The sequence below is a fragment of the Anopheles bellator genome, chromosome 1 (assembly GCF_943735745.2).
Source record: "Anopheles bellator chromosome 1, idAnoBellAS_SP24_06.2, whole genome shotgun sequence".
NCBI classification, from domain to species: Eukaryota; Metazoa; Arthropoda; class Insecta; order Diptera; family Culicidae; genus Anopheles; species Anopheles bellator.
Genome location: NC_071285.1, coordinates 34456005 through 34477282, shown reverse-complemented (window position 1 = coordinate 34477282; position 21278 = coordinate 34456005). Strand labels below are relative to the sequence as shown.

Here is a 21278-nt window from a genome sequence, read left to right as displayed (position 1 = left end):
ACATGCACACGCACACAGTTTCACAGTTGTTTCTTAAATCATACCCGACGATCGACACAAAGAGTAATGATATCAGCCTCCAGGACAATGCGGTTCGGCACGTTCGATCCTGCTCGGCGCCTGGCGACACAATTCCAACTACGCACTAACTATGTCCCGTCTGGCACGACTCACGCATGGTTAGCACTTTTCGACAAAACCATTAAAACCGACAGTTTCCGTTCGCTTTTCGTTCCGCGTCGATTGTGATCAATTTTTTAGAAACTGTCACTGCATCCACTAAGTGAACTGGGTAGCCGGTCCTTTTCAGTATCCACTTTCATTTCGCATCTTAATCACACAGAGACAATAGAACGGCGAGACGGACGAATAACAATTGAAACAAAAATGAAACTTCACGTCGCAAGCGTCGCCGAAGGCGAGAAACCGCGAAGAGCATACCGCAACCGATGATCGCGCACACACTTCGATCGCCAGCGTCAACGATAAACTAAAATTAAATACATGGCAATTTAGAAAAAAATGCTTCCACAGGAGCGTCTCGGCCGAGCGAGAGAGCGCACGATCGCGGGACAGAGTGCGCACGAGTCGTGTAGCACGAGTGAGAGAGTGTGAGAAGAGTTCGGTTGGTATCTCTTCGACGGTCGTATTGACTGCTGCCGTTTCAGCTGCTGCTCTCTCGCTCCGATTATTAATCACCAACACCACAAGATTAGCCTATCGTGTTGCTATACCGCGAGATGATCGATATCGCCGTTCGCTTCTCGCCTTTGGCTACATTGCCTCTGGCACTCGGCAGCACGCTGTCTTTCTCACTCTCATTCACTCTCTAATAAGCTCTCTTTCTATCGTTGACTACGCATACACTCTTCGCTTCCCGTGTAAAGCAAAAAGAGCTCTCTCTCTCGTGCGCGCGCACAGTGCACATTTGAGATAAGCGATTGGACCACCACTACACATGCACATGCGATCCGAAGCTAGCAGAATCGAGCACGTTTTTTCCCCTACTATACGTTACCCTCTCTACAGTCCTATTCTCTCGAAACATGGCGTGTGAGTAGCGATGCGAATCCGCCGCTGCCATGTGTGCGAGCGAGAGCCAGCATCGTATGATCAAATTATTGGCCCATAAATAAAACAAGTTAACAAAACCTACTCACTTCGGCGAGAGAGAAAGAGCGCGTGCACGCTGCAGCCAGCTGTCCTGCTTGCGCCTAATCGCAAGGCGCAAGGAAAATTGCTTGACAGCGTTTTGATTTTCCCAATCGGTCCCGCGTCAGCAATGTTTTCCATTTCGATACGCCGCTCGATTTGTATGGGTTCGCAATTCAGAGTTTTGTGCGAAAGAATGTGTGTGTTTGTGGGTCTCGGCAGAGCGCATGACAGAATGTCGTAATAATCGAATTATTAAATATTAAAACACAAAAATGGAGAATAGCTGAAGGAAGTTTTGATGAACGTACAGAAGCAATGTCGTACAGAATATTCTTACACCTTAACGAAATACATTACACTCGATATCGTAGCGCGAGTGTGCCCCTTATAATCGAATATTGATTGGATAATTGACAGCTAGATCGATAACTATCGCAGTATTAGATGAACAAAACTGTCCAAAAATGTAAGTTTAAAACAACTAGTTATCTAACGCACCATATTGAAGTTGTCCATTCTTTCTTCCTCTACCGAAAGTATCGCAGTTTCCTCAAGGATCAGGAAGTGCTGGTCAAACTGAATTCTCTGCTGAACGACGAACATTTGATGATGGTGGTCCCTGTCTAATTTGTGATGTTAAAATAGCGATAAGCCTAGGATCGTTCGCCCACATCCACAGTAACTAACCAACCCCCTAAGCCGATCACTTTCTCTGGCGTTCACATTCTTGAAGGAAAGCTAAGGCTCTAGGACGTACCCTGTGACGCATCGGCATCGGCGCAAAACAACAGTCCCATTAATAATAAAGTGTTGTGGCTCCATTCTCACGACAATGGACCGGAAGTGCGGGACCAAAATAGGAAGGAGCGCACGGAGGAAGCTGTAATTGCGTCCTCTCAAGATCGTGCATCACATGATCGCGCCAGTTGGCGTGGAAATGTGACACAAAATCAGCACCGACACCACCATGACCTACACCACGGTGAAAAATGTTGCATAAGCCGGCCCTCTCCTCGGATGGCGGGACGGGATCCCACCGCGCGATCCCTGGGCTGAAAAAGGGCAATCTCCGGCTCCGGCTCCGTCTCCGGCCTATCGGCTCGCTTTCCACGGCCATAAACACGCTCACACAAACACAGATACAGGGCCCCAGCTTGTGAGGGTGCTGCAGCTGCACGTTAGTGACGCCGAGTTTTCTAAAGTTTGACCCACATTCGGCGCGACCCACCGAAATATTGACGAACCTCCGTCTGGTGGCAGCGCGGCCACGGGGACATAAAAACAATTGACATTCATGTTAAGCGAACGAAGGCCGGCGCGGACGGGCCAAGTGCAGCGGCGCGAACGGGAAAACCGAGCCGAGCGCACGGAAGCAGAAGCCGGCGGATTTGTCGTCATCTGAGCATCATCTTTCGGCTGCGGAGAGTGGCGGGGCCACTTCGGGGAAAAGTAATAAAATCGGTACATTTGTCTTGTGACGTAGCCACTTTTACTATCCCTTTGGTTGGGCGCGCCGGCGACGGTCGGGACAAGCCAAGCCGCCGAATCCGTGAATGTAATGCCAAACATATGGCGACAATACGTCGGTCGTCGATGCGCTTTGCAGCTACGATTTGGCTGTGTTTTTTACTCCCCTATCTCTGTCTATCTCTCTGTCTCTCCGGACAGAGTCTCGTTTTGCAATCTTCTTCGAGAAAATGATCGAGAACTTATAGGACGGGACATAACACTGTGGCCAAGCAGTAACGGGAATTTTGATTTTGAACTTCTTTGTCATTTCGATGGGGATAAATATTTTTAGGTTGATCACATTGTCACTAACATCTGTACCAAAAAATACGTCAAAATATTTACTAGTGTTTGAGATACGGATCCTTTTGTAAGCAATCGAAAGTGTATTCTTAGATTTTCATAATTTCAGAAACTATTTAAGTAGAATAAGATGTCTGCTGCCAAAAATGCCGAAAATATTTCAGAAGGCCTTCGGTGAGTAAGCTCTATCAAAAACAAGAGTTATAAGTGGTACAAAATGTTCAAAGAGGGTCGGGAAAACGTTGAAGACTAGACAAGGACAGGACGACTGTCATCATCAACAGCTACACCTCAATAAAATTAAGGAATTGTCCCTTTTGGGATATCGAAAAGATCAATGGAAGCCATTTTGAGTAACCTCAGAACAGTGAAATGTCAATTGGTCCCGAAAACGCTCAATTTCATGGGAATACATCGCCAAGTTTAAATGTGTAAAACGATGTTTTTAGACTAACAAGACAAAATGAAATGTATTTAAATCACACTGTACTCGTAATTCATGATCATGTCTCCAGGAACTCGACCCAGATCGTTCGGCAACAACCGCAGTCGTATGACTTAGCACCAGCTGACTTCTAGCTATTCGCTAAATTCAAGAGGCCACTCCGTAGACATCTTTTACAGTTAACAGTTGAGATAGGAGTCAAAACAAAGAATGGCCAAAAACGAACGTTAAGACCCTTTCTAAAATGGGAACATATGTAGACATTTTATAGACTTTTGATCATTTTAAAAGTGATGATTAGAAGATAGATTTAAAAGAATAAATGGAGAGTATTTGTGTTATAGGCAAATTATTGTTTGGCCACAGCAGTACACCAGACTGTGTGAAGCATACTGGAAACGTTAATTTAATCGCAAGTTAATACATGTACCTCACCAGAATTCGAACAAACGTCTTTCGTATTGGGACTTTCGAATGAAATGCGGATCGCACAGTCCAAATGTGTGTAAGAAGCGTGTTTAGAAATAGGACAATGTTTTAGGCAAACTACAGTCAGGCAAAAAGCCAAAACCAAGCGTGAGTCGCAAGACAAACATTCACACAACAGAGCACATCAGCATTCGAAAGTGGAAATTAAAATCCCAAACGCCCGTTTTTTCATGCGTTTCCCCCGTTCCAGCTGTTGGGTTTCCCCGAAAACCGTTCCTCTCCCAAGTGCCGCTGCAACTCGGGGCGGGGCCGAGGACAGGAGTATCATTATCACCCACGATGGCCGTGAAAAGTGTGTGGTTCCGTCGGGAGCGCCCTCATAAATGGTGCCCACTGTCGAAAGGATCTAATTAAATCTTGCAATCTACCGACCCTTCGGACGCGCTCTTGCTGCTGCCGCCGCCGCTCACAACCAGCATCCGCGGAACGAAACGTATCGCCGAAGACGATTAATTTTGATTGGAAATTGATGAAGTGATCACTATTAATAGACCCCGGGCCCCTTCTCGGTGTAACGGTTCGACCTCCGACCCCGGGCGAGCCCCGCTCTCAAAGATGGCAATTTCGGTTGCTCCCAGTTCCGATTGTTTCGGTCGATGCTGATGAGTGCATCCTTTTATGTCCCACACAACAGCAGGGCACTGTTCCAACAAGCCGTGACAATCGATAAATTAATCGCTAGCGCTAAATATAGAGATGTCTTGGACCCTGACGTTGCCCCGTTCTGAAATGCACCCAGGGGGCGAGGGCGCAACCAAAGGCCGCGTCCTTTTACGACACAGCCGTGCAGCGGGAGCGGGAGAGAAAGAGTGTATTTATCCGGCCCAGATCCTTGGGCTGTGTTTATTACCAATTTTATCTGCTTTCACGGTCACGATAGCGAGTGCTACTACCCTTCAAACTGGTTCGGATCCCGGATACGGATCCGGTGGCCCCGACCCGTGCCAACCAAACGGGATGATGATCGATATTTCGTGTTAAGTGCCAAGAAACATGCAAACAGGATGTTTCAGGCTCCGTGTGTGAGTGAGTTGGATCATCCACGTCCTGTAATGTCCTTTTGTAATGTGCAGATGGGCAAGCAATGGAGTTGCCGGGAAGTTGGACAAGCTAGTGGAAGGTTCTGTTGGAAATAAATGTAAAGCATGATGCTCTGTACCAACGAGTTGACGGCAATTGTCTTTGCTCGCAATTCTTCATGATCAGTTTTTCACTAATCCATGCATGTAATAATTATTCTACGAAATTAACTGGGTATAGTCTGATCAGCTGTAAATGTAGCTGTAAAATCAGCTGTAAAAATCATCAAATGTAGAAGCTTTTAGTATGGTAGTGGGATGTCTATCCTCGGCACTAATATTGATCAAAATAGCCTAAGTATAGTTAGCTAAGCAATAGTTCACTGAGTCCCACGAAGTATTAAATAGATGAACCAATAAATTTGACTAGATCTACATTAACCGTACGATTTTTAGAGCTCAAAGGGACGCTCAGAGTGTAAGTCCCTAATTTGAAGTGATCGTGTAAGTTCAGGTAAGTGAAAAAAATTGGAGAGAAAACATCATGCTTCGCAGTTCTCGTTGGTGGTGCATTGAATGACGGGTGAGAGTAATGTACTTCTATTGGCACTGTCATTGTGCTGCACGCCGGCACCTCCGGGAAGGGCTATCAACGACGGACGGTTCACGAAAACGTGATGCGAAACGTGCAGCAATGTTGCAATGTTTGACAGAGAAGGGTGTGCAAGGCCCATTTGGTTCGCTTCTCTGACCCCCGGCAATCAATAACATTAGAAAGTTCAAAACGGAAACATATGTCCCGTGGCTCACACCTCCCAAACGCGATCGGCGAAGGACCTGGCAGGGCATCATCGCACGTAGGGTTCACGAACACAAGTTCGCAACCCCCCCGGTGAAGACCTTTCAAGGGCTCATCGGTGTTGGCCACCAATGAACCGCATGTAGATATTCTAGAGAGTGACACAGCACATGGCAGGACGCAGACACGGAACGATGTTCGGAACCGAGACGCAAAACGAGCAGACAGACAGAGAGAAAGAGAGAGAGGGAGAGAGAGAGAAGAAAGAAGAGGAAGGAACAGAAAGTGGTCATTAGTAGGAATCATTTTAATCAGTGGTAATTACTAGTTTTATATCTCGGAGGCACACAGCCGCGCGTGGTCAGTCGCGAATCGCGAGGCGTTCCGTTGATTATACGCCGCCCGGGCCGGCCAGACCCGACCCGACGTGCCGTGTCTCATTTGTCTGTGACCGTGTCCACCCCCTCGGGTGGAGGGCGGTAGGGGCGCATCATCATTTGCGGCCAGCGAGTGTCACTGCCGGCGGCCGTCGCTGTGCGCGCCGCTCGTGTGAAAGGTTTCTGGAGCATTTACGACCGGGACGACCGGGAACCGGGGTCTACGGTGCTGCAGGAGCGCATTCTAAATTTTCCCCGACACCAACGGCGGCCAACGGACGGTACTGCACCGGGCCGACCTCTTCAGCAGTCATTAAGCAAATTATTCTGGGCGCACGTTTCTTCGAGCGAATCAAAATGATAAATCTCTTTATTTGGAATGCTGGAGCATGTGCACGTATGCTAATGATGTTTACGATCATCGTTTCGAGACGGGTTTTCGAACCATCCCGACACAGATGTGCTTGCGGTCGATGAATCGCTACGAAGGATACGGCAAGATACGGAATGCGACAAATTAAGCAATTTTTTGCACTATCCGATAGCGCCCGATCCACTCAGAAGTTTTCCTTCGAATGTTGCCGATGCAATTAATATCTATTGATTGATTGATCTATAGATCAGCTCGTGCCCAAATACTATATAAATTTTTTGTTTCATGATTTCGATATCGATCAAGAACAATTGTCCAATTTGCGCTCAATTTGATTTGGACTTGCTTAAGTGAGTTCAAACAGAGCCTTAATGACCGTGTAAGCTCTGGATTAGGCCTCCAGCAATCCCTACACCCTCCCATAAATCCCCATATCTATGTCGATATCTATCCATGTCAATGTCGACCATGTCGATGAAAGAATAATTATCGGGTGTAGTGAACGTTTGCTGTTGTTTCCGAGAATAAACAATGGAGAGAATGAAGTTGGCAAAGACGGGTAGTAGATCAGAAATAAGATCCAGTCTGCTCTTTAACAATGATAAGGAGTAAGAGTAAGTAGTCGCTAAGTAAGTAAGGAGGGCCGCAACAGAAAATTCCAAAACATTAGAACTAAAATATCAATAAGATCAACAATTATGTCAACAGTTTAACATTGTAGAGAAAAGTAGATTGAATGAAATGTTTTTTTCTTAATCTTAGAAGAACGGACTGGGCCGTATTTATAAAATACAATGTTGTTTTGGCTATTACTATTACTATTACTGTGAAGGTATTCGTTAATGATTCGTTCTGAAAAGCGACTGGGAAGCTTCCGTTGAATAGGCAATACTTTAATAAGCAACCAAGTCACTCAATATTATTAATTTTGAGTTTGGACACGACTTTTCGCTGTTTGATCAACAATTGTTTCAATTATTGTGGGATTCTTTGGATAAAAAAAGAATTCCAAAATATAGCATGCGATAACGAGCTGCGAACGTGTTGCGTCGATGCGTCGAATCAGAACAGTAGTTACACTCCGATGGAATTATAAATTTACACATAAAAGACAACGAAATAAAGTTATTTTCGAATAACAAAATTAATCAACGCGGCATATGGAACCGGTAAGCAGTAAAGCATACAGTGTTAAAGTATAATAAAGTAAAGTGTAAACAAGTTTTGTTGATCAACATTACTTTAAAACATGTTGCAACAAACCTAGAAACCGGTTTCGACGTATGAGTAAAACCTGCAAAAACGTTCTTCTCAGCACTGACCATTGATTTTTCGATACTCGGGACAAAAAACACAAAACTCCATTACACAATCGGAACTGTGGTATTGTGGCAGCCCCAATAATGGACCGTTTTTTTTTGTTGCAGCAGCATCATGAATCGGGTATTTAGATGCGCAAAGAGCATGAAACCTCCGTCTTTTTTCGAGCCTTGAAAGTTGAACAAATAAAAGAAGCAAGAAAAGCTTCATAATGCTGATTTCAATTTGTCAAAATTTAAATATCCGATCATGCGGATTGAACAGAGGAAGTGCGGCCCTGACACACTGCTCCCCTGTGTCCCCCGTCCGCATGTTTATTTCGTTAAAAGTCGGTAATTTATCGTCGTTCTGATGAAAGAATGAATAATTCCAAACAATTTATCATCCCACCGTCCGCCATTTGCCCGCTCCGAGCGTCGCTCATCGGGGACGAACGGGAACCGCGGGAAGCGAGCGGCACTTGCGACGTCTTTCCCCACCGGAAAGTGGATCACCGGGCGACCGGACGGGGGCAAGTTCGAGAAATTAAAAACCGAAACCGAGAGTTGAAATAGGAAAATAATTATGCCTTCGGAACGAGCAAGTGCCATTTAGTGCTGGCGATGAGAGGATTACTATTAAACACCATTATGATCGTCGACCGCTTTGTGTGGCGTATTTTTCACCGCCCGCCCCCAAAACACCACCCACTCAGGAGGGATATCCCGGGCATGATGGATCAATTTCCTGCCGGAGGGTCCATGCTGCCCTGGTCCATCTGTGGCGAAGGCAATAAATAATTATCACATCAAAAGTGGACGACTTCGACACCGTGGGAGTCGCCTCGCCGGGCAGGTGATCGTGGCACGTCCCGTGCGCATAATCTTGCGCCACATTCATCAGCCGACCGTTTTGTCCCGACATAAAAGATCTTCGGCGTGGTGTCACACAGCCCCCTTTCTGGTCGCGGTCGCTTCATAATCCCGTGGCCCGGCGATCAATTGCACGGCGATGAGCAGAGGTGTGAAAAAGGCGACTTGGAAAAAGTCGACTTGGTTCATTCATTCCAACCGGCGAAGACGTCGGACCGGGGCACCTTCGCGGTCCCCACACGGCACGACTGGCGACTCTATTAAAAAAGAGTCTCATTTTCATTCAATTTGTTTCGGAGCCCGCCATTAACACCGCTTTGACTTTTCTTTCACCTCGACCGAGACGACGACGTGCTTCGTGAGGGGGTCCAGCGATGGCCCCGACCCGGACCGTCGCCGTGTCCCAAATGCGCCACACCGGGCCACAATGTTGACCGGGAATGGGAATAAAATTTATATTATCCGTGTGGTATGACCACAATTTATCAAACACGTCGGCAGTGAGAGTCGGCCCCAGTACCGACCTCTTACGGCACAGGAACTTGGCGCGGGCCATAAAAGTGTTACAATCTCTCACCGGTGTCGTGGGGCTATGAAATATGGAATTTAAACGCTCCACAGCCGTCAGACGAGCGTCATACCCGCATGCCGATGCATCACCGCGTGACGATTTCATATTCAAATCGTACGCTACCATAACCAGCATGATCGTGCGACGTACGTGACATCGTTTCGGTATCAGGTTTTGGCGGCGGTTGGTTGCGAAAATTTTATTTATCCCTCTTGCGTGAAGGGCGCCCATTGGAGGAAAGGGTTTTCCACACTTCAATTCGGTCACCGGAACGTTGGGGAAAGTAGCAAACGGTCGCTTTCCGAATCCCGAAAGTGTCGACGTTTAACGACCGCATCGCAGATAGAATTGAAGCTGTTTTGATCGCATGTGCCACAGATTTTGGGCTGTTAATCTAATCGAAGTAGAGACTCAATTTACCATTGATGGGGTTTCCTTCTGTTTTTACTGCGTGATACGTGATTAGTTTCCGAAGTGTTCCCTTTTCTCCAGCATCAACTTACAGTTCTGCACTCAAGTTGGTGCACTGTTAGAGGGTTCGAACTAACGTCTTTCTTATGGACACCATGAGAAAGACATTCTTTATTCATTCTTTTTCTCGGTGCAGCGAGACGGATGATCTACGACGGATGAGCCACACCGATTCTTGGTTCATGTGATTGATTTTCCACAAATATACTCTTGCTGCATTGACAAGAGAAGACGATTTACGTAGTTTTGTATGTAACAATACAGGTGCGAATCAATACGATTGATGATACTTTTATACGATGATACTCTGTTTAACCAAACAAGTAATGCACAAATCACCATCAAACATACAAATCTACGCTAAACATAGAACAGACCTTAATTACCAGAGCAGACCTAATACAATTCAAAACCCAACAAATCACATTTTAAATCCTAAATATGTACGGCAATTCGAAAACTGTTATCTATGCGATTTAATTTTTTCTCATGATTCGTGGGCTATTTTCATGAGGATCGATAAAACTAGGCTCGGCTTTCGAAAGCGGAGCAAACAGTCAAAATCAAAATGTCGCGTGAATAGTCTCAGAATGTTCACCATTCTAGTGCTGTGGCCTAAAAATAACAGTAAGCAGTTGTCTTCGGTTATCGTGGTTTGGTGGTTTGGTTTGCAAAAAAGGACAGTTTTCGCATCACATTTTTCTAATCATTTCGGCACAAACTCAACCATAGCGTTCAACCAAAGCTCGATTGAAAAAGCGTAAATGTAAGTTATTTTGTACAAAATGTTGTTGTACTAAAACCCCTATTGGAAAAGTGATGGAAATGTTTTGAACTGAGAGAGGGGTCCGCCTGGGACCGAAAATTTTACCAACGGGCTATCATATCTAGACCTGATACCATTCACGGCGAACCAGAAAATTAGTTACATTTTCGAAACCATTTACTAAAAGCATGCTTTCGAGCATGAATATTATGAAGCAAAAAATTGAGTGTAATACTCGATTTGGCATCATAAATCAATTTTCCTACCCTCCATAGATTAATTGCCAGCACAGACTAATAATATTTTCAACTAGAAAAAAAGGTGTTTTTATAAATCCCCCCAAACGAAATGACCGAAAAAGAAGCCGTTTCGTTCGCCGCCTTTGGTGTGGCCAAAAACGGAACCAACGAGAACCAACGGCTCATCGCACGTAAACCCATTGGCCCATTGGCGTTCCTTTTCACGTTCCGTACTGCAGTTGCATATTAGCGTCCGGGATGCAACCGGGATGGCAACGATACGGCCCCTCAGCCACCACTCAGCCGCTCCCAGGCCCTTCAAATCACGCGAACGGCGAAGTGAAGTGTTGAGGGAGTGCACGTGCGAGGGCGAAATTAGCATTCTCTTGGCCTTTCTGGCCGGTGCCGCGAAGAAGCCACAGCCACAGCACGAGGCGTCCTTTCGCGTCTGCGAGGAAACGCCACAACGCGTATGATGGATGCAGCGAGCAAGCGCGAGAAAAAGAGTAATGTACATCGTGTAAAACACTATAAAACATCTATCAGCAAATTAATCTACCACCAACGAGACGAGGACGCCAGCACGTGAAGTCAGGCGGCGGTCGGCGTCGTGCACGAATCAGCGTCCCCGTGAAACATCGGTCAATTCACACTTCACTGCCAGGCGTTCCCGTCGACGAGCGGCGCGACTTACAACCTGTGTACCGCCGAGATCTAAGGCACGGGTCGCGAAATTCCTCTTGGGCCGCTTTAAATCGTGGTACTTTACGGGCTTTCGGTACACATTCGCAACGAAGAGAAACACATTCGCATTGAGAAATATCTCTTCCACGCGAGCGCCATTGCGATGATTGTCATTGATGGCGGTTGTTCGTTCGTTTTCGTCTTTTTTTTTGAGGGCATTATGTCCCGGAAGCGGTCCGCTCGGTTGTCGGTCGTAAAGCGTGATGAAAAACTGCCGGGGCGTTTGCGGCACATTAGGATTTAATTAGTTCAGCGTGCATGCACTTGGAATGCACCGAACACGGGTGCCCTGGGAAACGGGATGCCTTTGTTTTGCCCGCCTGACGGTGTTTAAACTTTGGCCAGTGGTGGCCAAACCCAATGGAGATTCCACAGTCGAACATCGAATCTCGAGTCCTTAGAATGAATCTTTCGGCAAGACCGTTCCACGTGGAACAGTAAGACGCCCACGGAAAACTTTGCGCGGCTGCAGCATTTTCGCGCGGAACAGCGGTGGGTGTTAACTCAATTAGTGCATTTATTCCAAATTCCTGGTTCGGAGGTTGCTACATTCCACAGTTTCGAAGATGCACCACCAAACCGAATCGACCGGATTGCATTCGGCCGCCACTCGACCCTTTTTTGCCTGAGTTAGAAGCTATTAACACCCTTGTGAATGCGCGTTTGATGTTTTTTGCCCGAAAATTGATGCTCTTTATGTAATGTTGTGCAAATAATGTGTAGAAATAATAATGTAGAAATCTGCTTCTGCCTTCGAGCATCGAAGGGATCCGAAGGTTCATTCATCGACTAAAGCATAACGTCAAAAGAATAACGAGTAACCGACGGGATTGTAGCCGATTACGTAAAGAATCGAGGAAAAATAGTGTAGATCGAGATTCATCGAATCATAGCTAGGGTAATGAGTTGGTGCCTTGTGACTGGAATCTTAGCATCATGTACCTCACCTACACGATCTTCGGCCTGACTTATCAGCTTTACAAGAATGATCATGAACAAAAGTCACAAGGTGAAGATGTACGGAAAACTATTCAATCCTTTCGTTAACACAAAAGGATTGCGCTAAACCTGTCTCCTTTTCACCATCGCTAATGGCATAGACATTATGTGTCGAAGGCTCTCCGATGTAGCTCAAACTGAAGTAGGGATTAACGTGGAGGTGACGTACTAAAAAGTGTGCGAAAGTTCGAAGTTGCCTCAAGCTCGAACTAGGGTCAAAAGATTTGATTAAGAGCGACCAGCAAAGAGGCCATTCTGCAGTCTGAGGAAACTATTTCGCTCACATCTGGTATCGAGACGCTCGAAGCTCTGGTTATGCAGAACCTTTATAATCCCTCAATTCTATGAGAAACACAAATGTTTGATGCGAAATAAAATTATCAGCATCTCTCCAAAAGCTGAAGAATTAAACACGATCGATGGGAACACACCGCGTACAAGAGTGCTTGTGAAGGAGCGATTGCTCACCGAAAGGTTCGTAAATAGATCGCAAAGCAAGGAATGATGGGCTCTACGCCCGAGCAAGAAGCATGTCTTCGTGTTATTGGTTGTTGAGTTGCACCGGAATCGAGAGGTTTTCGAGAACATTGACGAATTGACGTTGAATTCATCCTCCGGGTCCGGAAAGACGGAAAGGTGCCTTTAGAAGGATGCAGATCCAGGACTGCAACGGCGTTGCGTTGTTCAGCGTCGAAAACATTGCCTCCAGCGTTGTGGCCGGTTGCGTTCTGCAGTAGCAGTTGGTGCTCAGCAACAAATTGACCAATCAATCGTGGCCAAAGACGTGGCCAGCTACGCAACGCCGCTGCGAAGATTATTTTATTCCCCTGTCCGTTGCGAGCCTGGCTGGTGCAGTGGTTGCATCGTCGACGGCCGGACGGCCACATGCCCGGGATCGGGATGGGTATCGTCGAAATATATTATTTCCCAGCTCCCCGAGTGCACAATCGACCGGAATCGCATCATTAGGCTCACGCAGGCTGATAAAAGTTCTTCGCCCGGCCCTGGGTTTGATCATTTGTTTTCAGGCTGCGCCGGCGAAGACATGCGAACGAAGGCTAACGTGCTCCCGGTTTTCTGAGATGATAATTTTTATGCCTCCCTGCAGGGTGGACTGGGGGAGAGGCGAGCGAACACTGCCCTTTGGCCGTGCCTGCCCTTAAACGCAGAGGGAAGGTGAGAAACCGAGCCCAAGAAGGGACTGCGGTGCGCCCAAAACTGTGCGCCGTGATCCGTGGGCGCTAACGCACCGAAATTCAGAAGCTTTCGTGATAAGCTTATTTAATATAATTTGAATATTCAGCCTGCCATTCCCGCTGACCGCCGAGCGGGCCATTTTTTTATGAATTAGAAGAACAGCGACAGCTTATTTATAAAAAAAAATAATAAAGACCAGCGGCAAATTGCTCCACCGGCAGTACTCCGCATGGCCGCGGTGGAGCGAAGCGAAGAATAATTTGGGATAAATTATTACAACGTCAGACGGATCGGGAAGAATGTGCTCGCGATTATTGTGCTGCCGACATGTGCACGTTCTAATTCAAGCCCCGATCGTGACGTGCGGTGGTCAAAAATCGTGAATGCAACCCTTTTTCAGGGCCACCTCCAATTGATTCCCATTTTAAATGGCTCCCGCTACCTTGCCCCGTATTTCCTGCGTCTGCCAATTCTTTGTAGATGAAATGGTTTAGTTGCACAAAACTGAAGCACCGGCGTGGAACACGTCCAGACTTTTCGTGTAATGCGTCGCCGTGGTCGTCGAGATTATTTTTACGCCCCGCATTATCCTTCGATTGACTGGTCAAGATCATCTCGGGTGACCGTTCCGATGGGGAGCGCCGAACGAACGCCGTCAAGATGGGTTCCATCTAGCAGAAATCATTTTAATATCGATGTCATTTATATTCCCACGCGTTGGGCGGCTGCTGTTTTCGACAGTCATAGTGCAAAGAACCTGTCAATTCTGGCGTTCAACCCTTCCACTCCGCTCAGGTGATGGGCTGACCGGGTTTCGTTGCTTCCGCCGAACGCGAACACACACAGCGATGAATTAATGGACTCTATCGGAATCCAAACCGGCCCCGGGAGTCTCGCGTAGGAAGCACAGGTGCCGTTTGAAACGTCCTCCGGTTGCTGGTTTGAGGTTTGTTTTTGGCTCACTCCTATCGGAGCCCATCACCCCCATTACGGTGTTGTTCTCAATTTCACAGCATTCTTTCCCGTCTAATGGAAAGCAGATATGTTGGTTGAGGTCACGGATGTTGGCGTTTGGGGGTTAAAACAGTTCCGTGTACTTGCGAAAGATGGAGATTTTCAGCTCATGAATCACTTAGGGCATTGCGAGAATCTCGTTTGTAGTTTAAATGCTATATCGGTCATAATTAGAATGCAACCGTTTTACAGATCAACCAATTTTGTAAACAATTTTATTTTCATCAAACACGAGCCAGACGATCAAGTGTTTCAAAACAATTCTGCCATTCATGCGCGGCCAAAATCTAACCAATCAAATGTGGTGGTCAAATAAGCGTTTTTTTTTTCATTTGCTGATAAAAAAACGGGTTAAGTCTTTTCGATACTTGAATCAACTTTTCCAATAAAAGTTCATGTTATTTGCGGATAAAAAATATTTTTTGTCAAATGTCCACCACGGCTGGCTTAGCCCATTTGGTTGACCTATTTTTGAATACATTTTTGACTGTCTGTAGTCCTATCTAGGCGATGGCAACTTGAATTTGGGTCTTGAGGTTGTCAATAGTTGATGGTTTGTTCGCGTAACACAATCGATTGTAACATATCGATTGTTTCTGACGCTGTATGGTACGTAGCGCCGTCCTGCTGAAATCAAATACCATGTCATGTTCTCAGCTTCAATTTCGTCGAAGAACCAATCAGCCAAAATACGCACCAAATAGTCACTCGTTGTGGGTGCATTAGCTTCTCTTGCGCGATGTGCGCGTTTTCCGAACCCCAAAAACGACCATTCTGCTTATTGACATAGCCACCTGTCTGAGTTGAAGAACTACCACTTTGGAAAAAAGTTTTTCATATTTCTCAATTTTCTGCAACCAAAATTGTTTTTCTTAAATAAATAACATGAATCAACTGAATGCTTGATTCTTTCCGTCACAAAAGACAGTGAAACCAAATTCAAAAACCACAAGTCGGAAGTCGGAAACTGCAAAGGATATCTTGGAAAAGGTACTCAATACTTTCTACCATCAAATGGACAGCCAACGCCGCATAAGCCAATCTGGAATCCTTCAAATGAAACTACCGATTGACGTGTGGAGCGATTGAGTGCAATTCCAATCGCCCTTTTCGACCACTCCACTAACGGCCCGCGAAATTGTTGCGCAGCACAGGCCATCGGTGCGCCATGCACTATGAAATATCATCTTAGACAGGATGGTACATGGGCTCTGTTATGCGAAGACATGCGCATCGGGTGACCTCCGGGGCAAGCGGTCCATCCAAAGCGAACGCACGTAAAGAGCCCACCAACTATGTTGCGGTATCACTCCCCATAGAACCAAATTGAAATGGGGCCAAAAGACAAATGCATCGGCATATATTACAGACTCGACGCACGATGCGTTACGTTTTGCGTTGGGCATGCATTTTGTGATGTTGGGGCGACCTCAGCGTCCCGGGTGTTCTCTTCCTGCCCACCGCTAGTCACGATCTGCCAGCTTCTATCGGCTTCCTTCTGGCTTCAATTAGGTTTGGCGACCGTAACCCCGTGCGTGAGCATCCTTCCCACCTTGGCGTGCGTGATGATCGATGGACCCCGTTTGCGCTGCACTCTGATCACTCAATCGCAAGAGACAGCGAGGCCAAGATGCACTTTTCGAGCAAGAGGCCCTTTAATCTGCAATCGGCGTGCAGTGCAAGGTTCAAGACGCAAAATTCCACACGAACCCCGCCCGGGCCAGGCGTGATGAAAGCCATCTGCACTTTGGGTAATAAAAATGCCAGATTGTTGCAAGAGGACGGCTGCGCCAACTAAACTCCGGTCGCTTTGGTGTGTTGCATCAATGAGAACCCGCACCCGCCTCCGCCGTATCTTCGACGGTGGCAACACAATCCGCGTTCGGTTTCCGATTCCGTTCCAAGTGAAGTTAATTTAATTAGACGGACGTGACATTATGTCAAATTAAAACATTGGCACAGTCACCGCGCAACGCCACGATCATCACGATCATCCGATCAAGCACGAAGATCGGGCCACGTTGACGATTGGCAAACAAGGACCATAAAAAAAAACTGAACACCCTTCACCCGAACTGGTCCGGAGTGGACGGGCTTCTATCTCGCGCCGCTCCTGCGGTTGATTACTTTATTCCGAACCTCCTCGAGTCGGATGTCGGCGGCTTGGCTGACAGACGGAGTGCAAACATGATCATGGTGGTGGTGGTGGTGGTGGACATGCTCGACAAATTCCCAACGCCTCGGCGTATGACGCTTGCGCTCGCGCGCATGAAGGAATAAATATGGACGTCTAATTAAGCCGCGGCCAGCCGAACGGCCATGAAAATCGGCGTCGAAAAGTCAGCGACGGTGCCGATGATTTCACCGCCATTCGGTCCGATGTCCTTCGATGACCACATTGTAGACGCACTCCTCCTCTCATCGAGCGGACACAGCCCCGCCGAACAATACTGTGACCGGTGACGGAAAACACAGTGCGGGGCATTTTGGTGTCAATCAAATTGCACGGAACCGCGCTGTGAAATGTGGAAAAACTGCGCAACACTTTTCCGATCATCGGAGCGAAATTATTAATCAATCAACGTCAACCGAACAGCAAAAAAAAACCCCCCCAAAAACTCTGATGTGTTTCTTCTTTCTTGGAACGGCCATCCGGTGATTCAAACCGACGTCGGCATTTGACAGGACACCGCGTAAGAGGCCGAGTGCCTCCACACACACATGGCACACGGCACACGGAGTCGATGATGTGGTGTGGATTAGAATTCGGGTGGAATGCCACACCGCGGACCATGGGATCGAGAATGGAGGCAGCTATTTCTGGACCAGCTACCGACTACCGACAGCGACGTGGGCATGCCCCGTGGACCGCCGGCACACGTAAATCGATTAGTAAAGACATAAAAAATAATAATATCGAACATGCTGCTTGGGCATGGACGGATGAGACCGAAGCGCAGCGACCCCCGAAAGAGTCCCTTTTTTTTGGGGGGTAAATTTATATCAGATTACGTGACACGATTTTCGTTCGGCAGGGGGCACAGCTACGGGTTGGCCGGTGATCACTCATTTCATAGGAGTATTTTACCAAACACATTTCGAGTACCGTCGACCACACAGTGATGGTTTATAATTCGACGATTGGAAGGGTAATTCCTTGTCTTTGTAGAAACAATGTTTGGGAATCGTTTCAGTTTGTGCTCAAAAGATGCGATTGCTTTGGACGATCGGACAGTTTCGGTTGGAAAAATCGCATCGGAAAAATAGGAAGGGTTGTCGTACCTAAAATGCATCTCAAAATGAATGCGAATCGTCTTACACAGCTGAATTTATGTTATTAGTAATTCAATTTGCCAATCCTCATGCTCCTTCAAGCTTCGGACAGTATCCAGGAAGAAATCATTCTTTTAAAAAGATAAGGTTTTCGTATAATCTCGATGGGACAGATAATGAGGAAATTTATTAAGCGAGTGATGATCTAGTCCTACGGTCTGAGTCCGTCGGTAGTCTATTGACAATTGATACCATTGATTCTGAGGATTAAATTTATAGCTGCTGTGATGAGAATAAAGAATTACGAACATGCTACAAAGGCAGTTTACTATTGTTGAAGAAAATAGTTTTCAATAACTTGGAAGTAATTTTGAAAAAGGGTAAAATTCATGGAAAAAGATATTCGATCTGAAATCCGGATCTAACTTATACAGCATACCGTATTTAAACTATTTGCCAAATCCTGGTTTGCTTCCAAAATACGTCCCATAATTATGTTATACAATTTTGTTACACAACTCTGCCCAAAATGTTACTTAATTGTAAACCGTTTACTGCAGATCAGCATATTGCCGTTTCTGTTTTAATGGTCAGATTTCAATCCAATCTTAGATTAGTTTCCATCAAAGCAACCTGACATTTGACATCTTCCAATGGCAAACGTTGTAATTCGTTGCATCGGCAAGCTTTCCCCAATAAATCCATTTAAGGAACACAAACGATTTCCCCAACGACGGCCACTGGTAAAAGTGGATCTCCAGTTTTGGAGACTGGACACCGCCGTCACCGAATGGCTGTGCACCTTAAATGATGCATTTCTCTTCGCTCACTCTCCAAATTCCCCCATTATTGGCACTGTGCAAGAAAACCGACGATGCACCGACGATTGACATCGAACACGCTGTGCATCGCGGTGCACCGAAGTGCAAAATGCATCGATCCATCCGGAGGTGCCGGAGACCACTCGAATGCCCCTTGTAAGACGCTCCCCAACTAACGTCTGGAGGACGTTACTCAAGATGGCGAAGAGTATTAATTGATAGAAGTGTGCTATTGACTTTCGATCAGCAATTAATCAGCCAGTTATAGGCGTAATTTATCTTGCACTAAGCGGGCGCTCTTCAGAGCCACCTCTCAGAGCCGCTCGCCGAGTCGCAGTGGTTGGTTCAGGGTTTTATGATGGGGGCCAGATTTCTCCGACCATCTCCGGCCATAGTTGCGCGCGCTGTTGGCGAAGTGGAAATCAGCGGGACCGGCACGAGGGCCAGTATATTTATCTGCTGCTTTGATAGTTAATTAAAATTGTAAACATCGTGAATGATTGTAACCATAAATATTGATGCCCGCGAATGGCCGCTGCAAATTGCAACTGCACTGCGCAGCGTCGGAACGGTCGTCGGTGCTGGATCCGGGGCCGGGACCATCGTCGGGACCGGTGCCGGGGAGTACTGTTCATCATCGGAGGTTTTGCCGATGGCTATAAAATTGCCATCTTTTGATTACGAAATTATGGCGTTGCGAAAACCGGCGAACGCAGCCGTATCTGTTTCCTTGGCTTACCTGTCGTACTTGTTTGAATTGCTCCTCGAAGCTCCAGCCGTTGTTTTGCTGCGACGAGTTCGACGTTTCGCTCGAGGTTGACGAATTGGAACCGGGATTGCCTGCGGTGCAGTTTAGGGATGGAAAAAGGAAAGGCCCGTCAGTAGGTGCTATTAAATTAGAATTTCTCTTTCGCCGATGTCGGGGTGAAAGTGTTACCAAACACACTCAACTCAACTCAACATCTTTGGTGTGCAACTTATTGCAAGGCACGCCTCGATGCGGTTTCGATGGGCATCGAGCGAGTATCAATTAGATCCGATTGGTCCGCTGGCTTGATTTTTTATTAAAATATGTCAGTAAACGAAGAATCGCGAGGTCTGGTCTCACAAGCAATAGCCGGCAATATACAGAGATTTACTGTGGACGTTAATGTGGGACACGTTTTTGTTAAAGGTAACAGATAACGAAGAATTGTTTGAGTTTGACGTAAGATTTTGCTCTACGCCGATGCTTTAAGAGACGGTTCCTACAAGAAACTTTTCTCAAATAGCAATCATTCCACGTTTTTAAAAAGAATAATATATACATATTTTAGATGCAAAAATTGTCGCAAATTGTCACAAAACTTTAACTTAAAAAACGAACAATATAATTATGATCGAAATGTTTATGCTTAAAAAAGTTAGTAATAGTAATAATTGCGGGTTATTTACATCTTATATCATATTTGGTTATTAGGGAGGATGTATGACTAGCTTACCGTCTTTGCTGATCGGAGCGTTCGGCAGCGTGAAGGAGAAGTTGGCCCCATTTTGAGCGCCACTCGATAGGTTCTGCGATCCCGCGCCGCTGGCGGCGACACCACCACCGGAACCAGAACTACCGCTGCCCGATGCGTCCCGGCTGCCACCGGCACTGCCGCGAAGGTCCCCATCTCGGCCGACCCCTGCGAACATTCCGAGCGCCCCGTTGGCGGCCCCATTGACCGCGCTGGCTGCGAGGGCCGCCCCGAACGGGGAGGCGGCGTGCAGGGAAGCCGCGAAGTCCGCGGCCATCTGCTCGCCCATCAGCGCCCCGACCTTCATGTCGCGCACCTGCATCTTTAGCTTCTCCAGCACATCCCCATGATGGAGACCCGACGCCAGCCCCGAAAGGCTCGGCACGTTCATGTTAAGGGCCGTCAAGTTGCTCAGAACGCCCAGGGGGTGGTTTGCGCCAAGCTGGGCCACCGCCTGCGTCGCTTGACTGCCGAGAGAGAGAGAGAGAGAGCGGGGGGACAGACACATAAAATATGATATTAATTAGAGGCAACGTGGCAGAGGCGATTCGGGGCCGCTGTCCGAACCTTAGCTCCGAGTGATGGTCTGGACTTCTGCCAAACTCCATGCCGGATGTCATCTTTGGTCGGCCGATCGGCGGCCGATTTACATTAACACCTTCGTCGCTCGACTCGCCGTCCTGCCCCCGGTCCGTGTCGTGGTCCGACTGTTCGTCCGCCGTATTGGACTTGGGGAAAGATGAAACGGGAATCGAAAGAGTGATGTTAGGGAAAATTGCACCGGAAAAATAGATTGAAAACAGCATCTCTGAAGCATCGGCTTTCTAACTAATGTCAGAATCGTTTGAGTACATCGCTAGAATCGCAGGCAATTGTTGATCAAAAGTAATCTATAAACAGATAAACAAAAATCAATCTCTAAACAAATAGGAAGGACCGAAGAACTGGAAATATTCGGCCAAATTTAGCGTTCGAATCCCTGTCTCGGGACGATACGATAGGATAACGCAACCCGTTTAACTTTACCCAACCCGACTGACATTC

At 46.9% G+C, this 21278-nt stretch overlaps 1 protein-coding gene across 1 annotated transcript in view; it reads right to left on the bottom strand.

The window, feature by feature from the left end:
* Positions 1-21278, bottom strand: part of LOC131215481 (protein dead ringer-like) — a 118167-nt gene that overhangs the window by 77802 nt on the left and 19087 nt on the right. Inside the window, exons 2-4 of the mRNA XM_058209871.1 lie at positions 20802-20962; positions 20217-20701; positions 19448-19575 (exon numbers count right to left, since the gene is read on the bottom strand). Of these exons, the coding sequence (XP_058065854.1) occupies positions 19448-19575; positions 20217-20701; positions 20802-20962 (774 nt within the window). The remainder of the gene's footprint in view (positions 1-19447; positions 19576-20216; positions 20702-20801; positions 20963-21278) is intronic.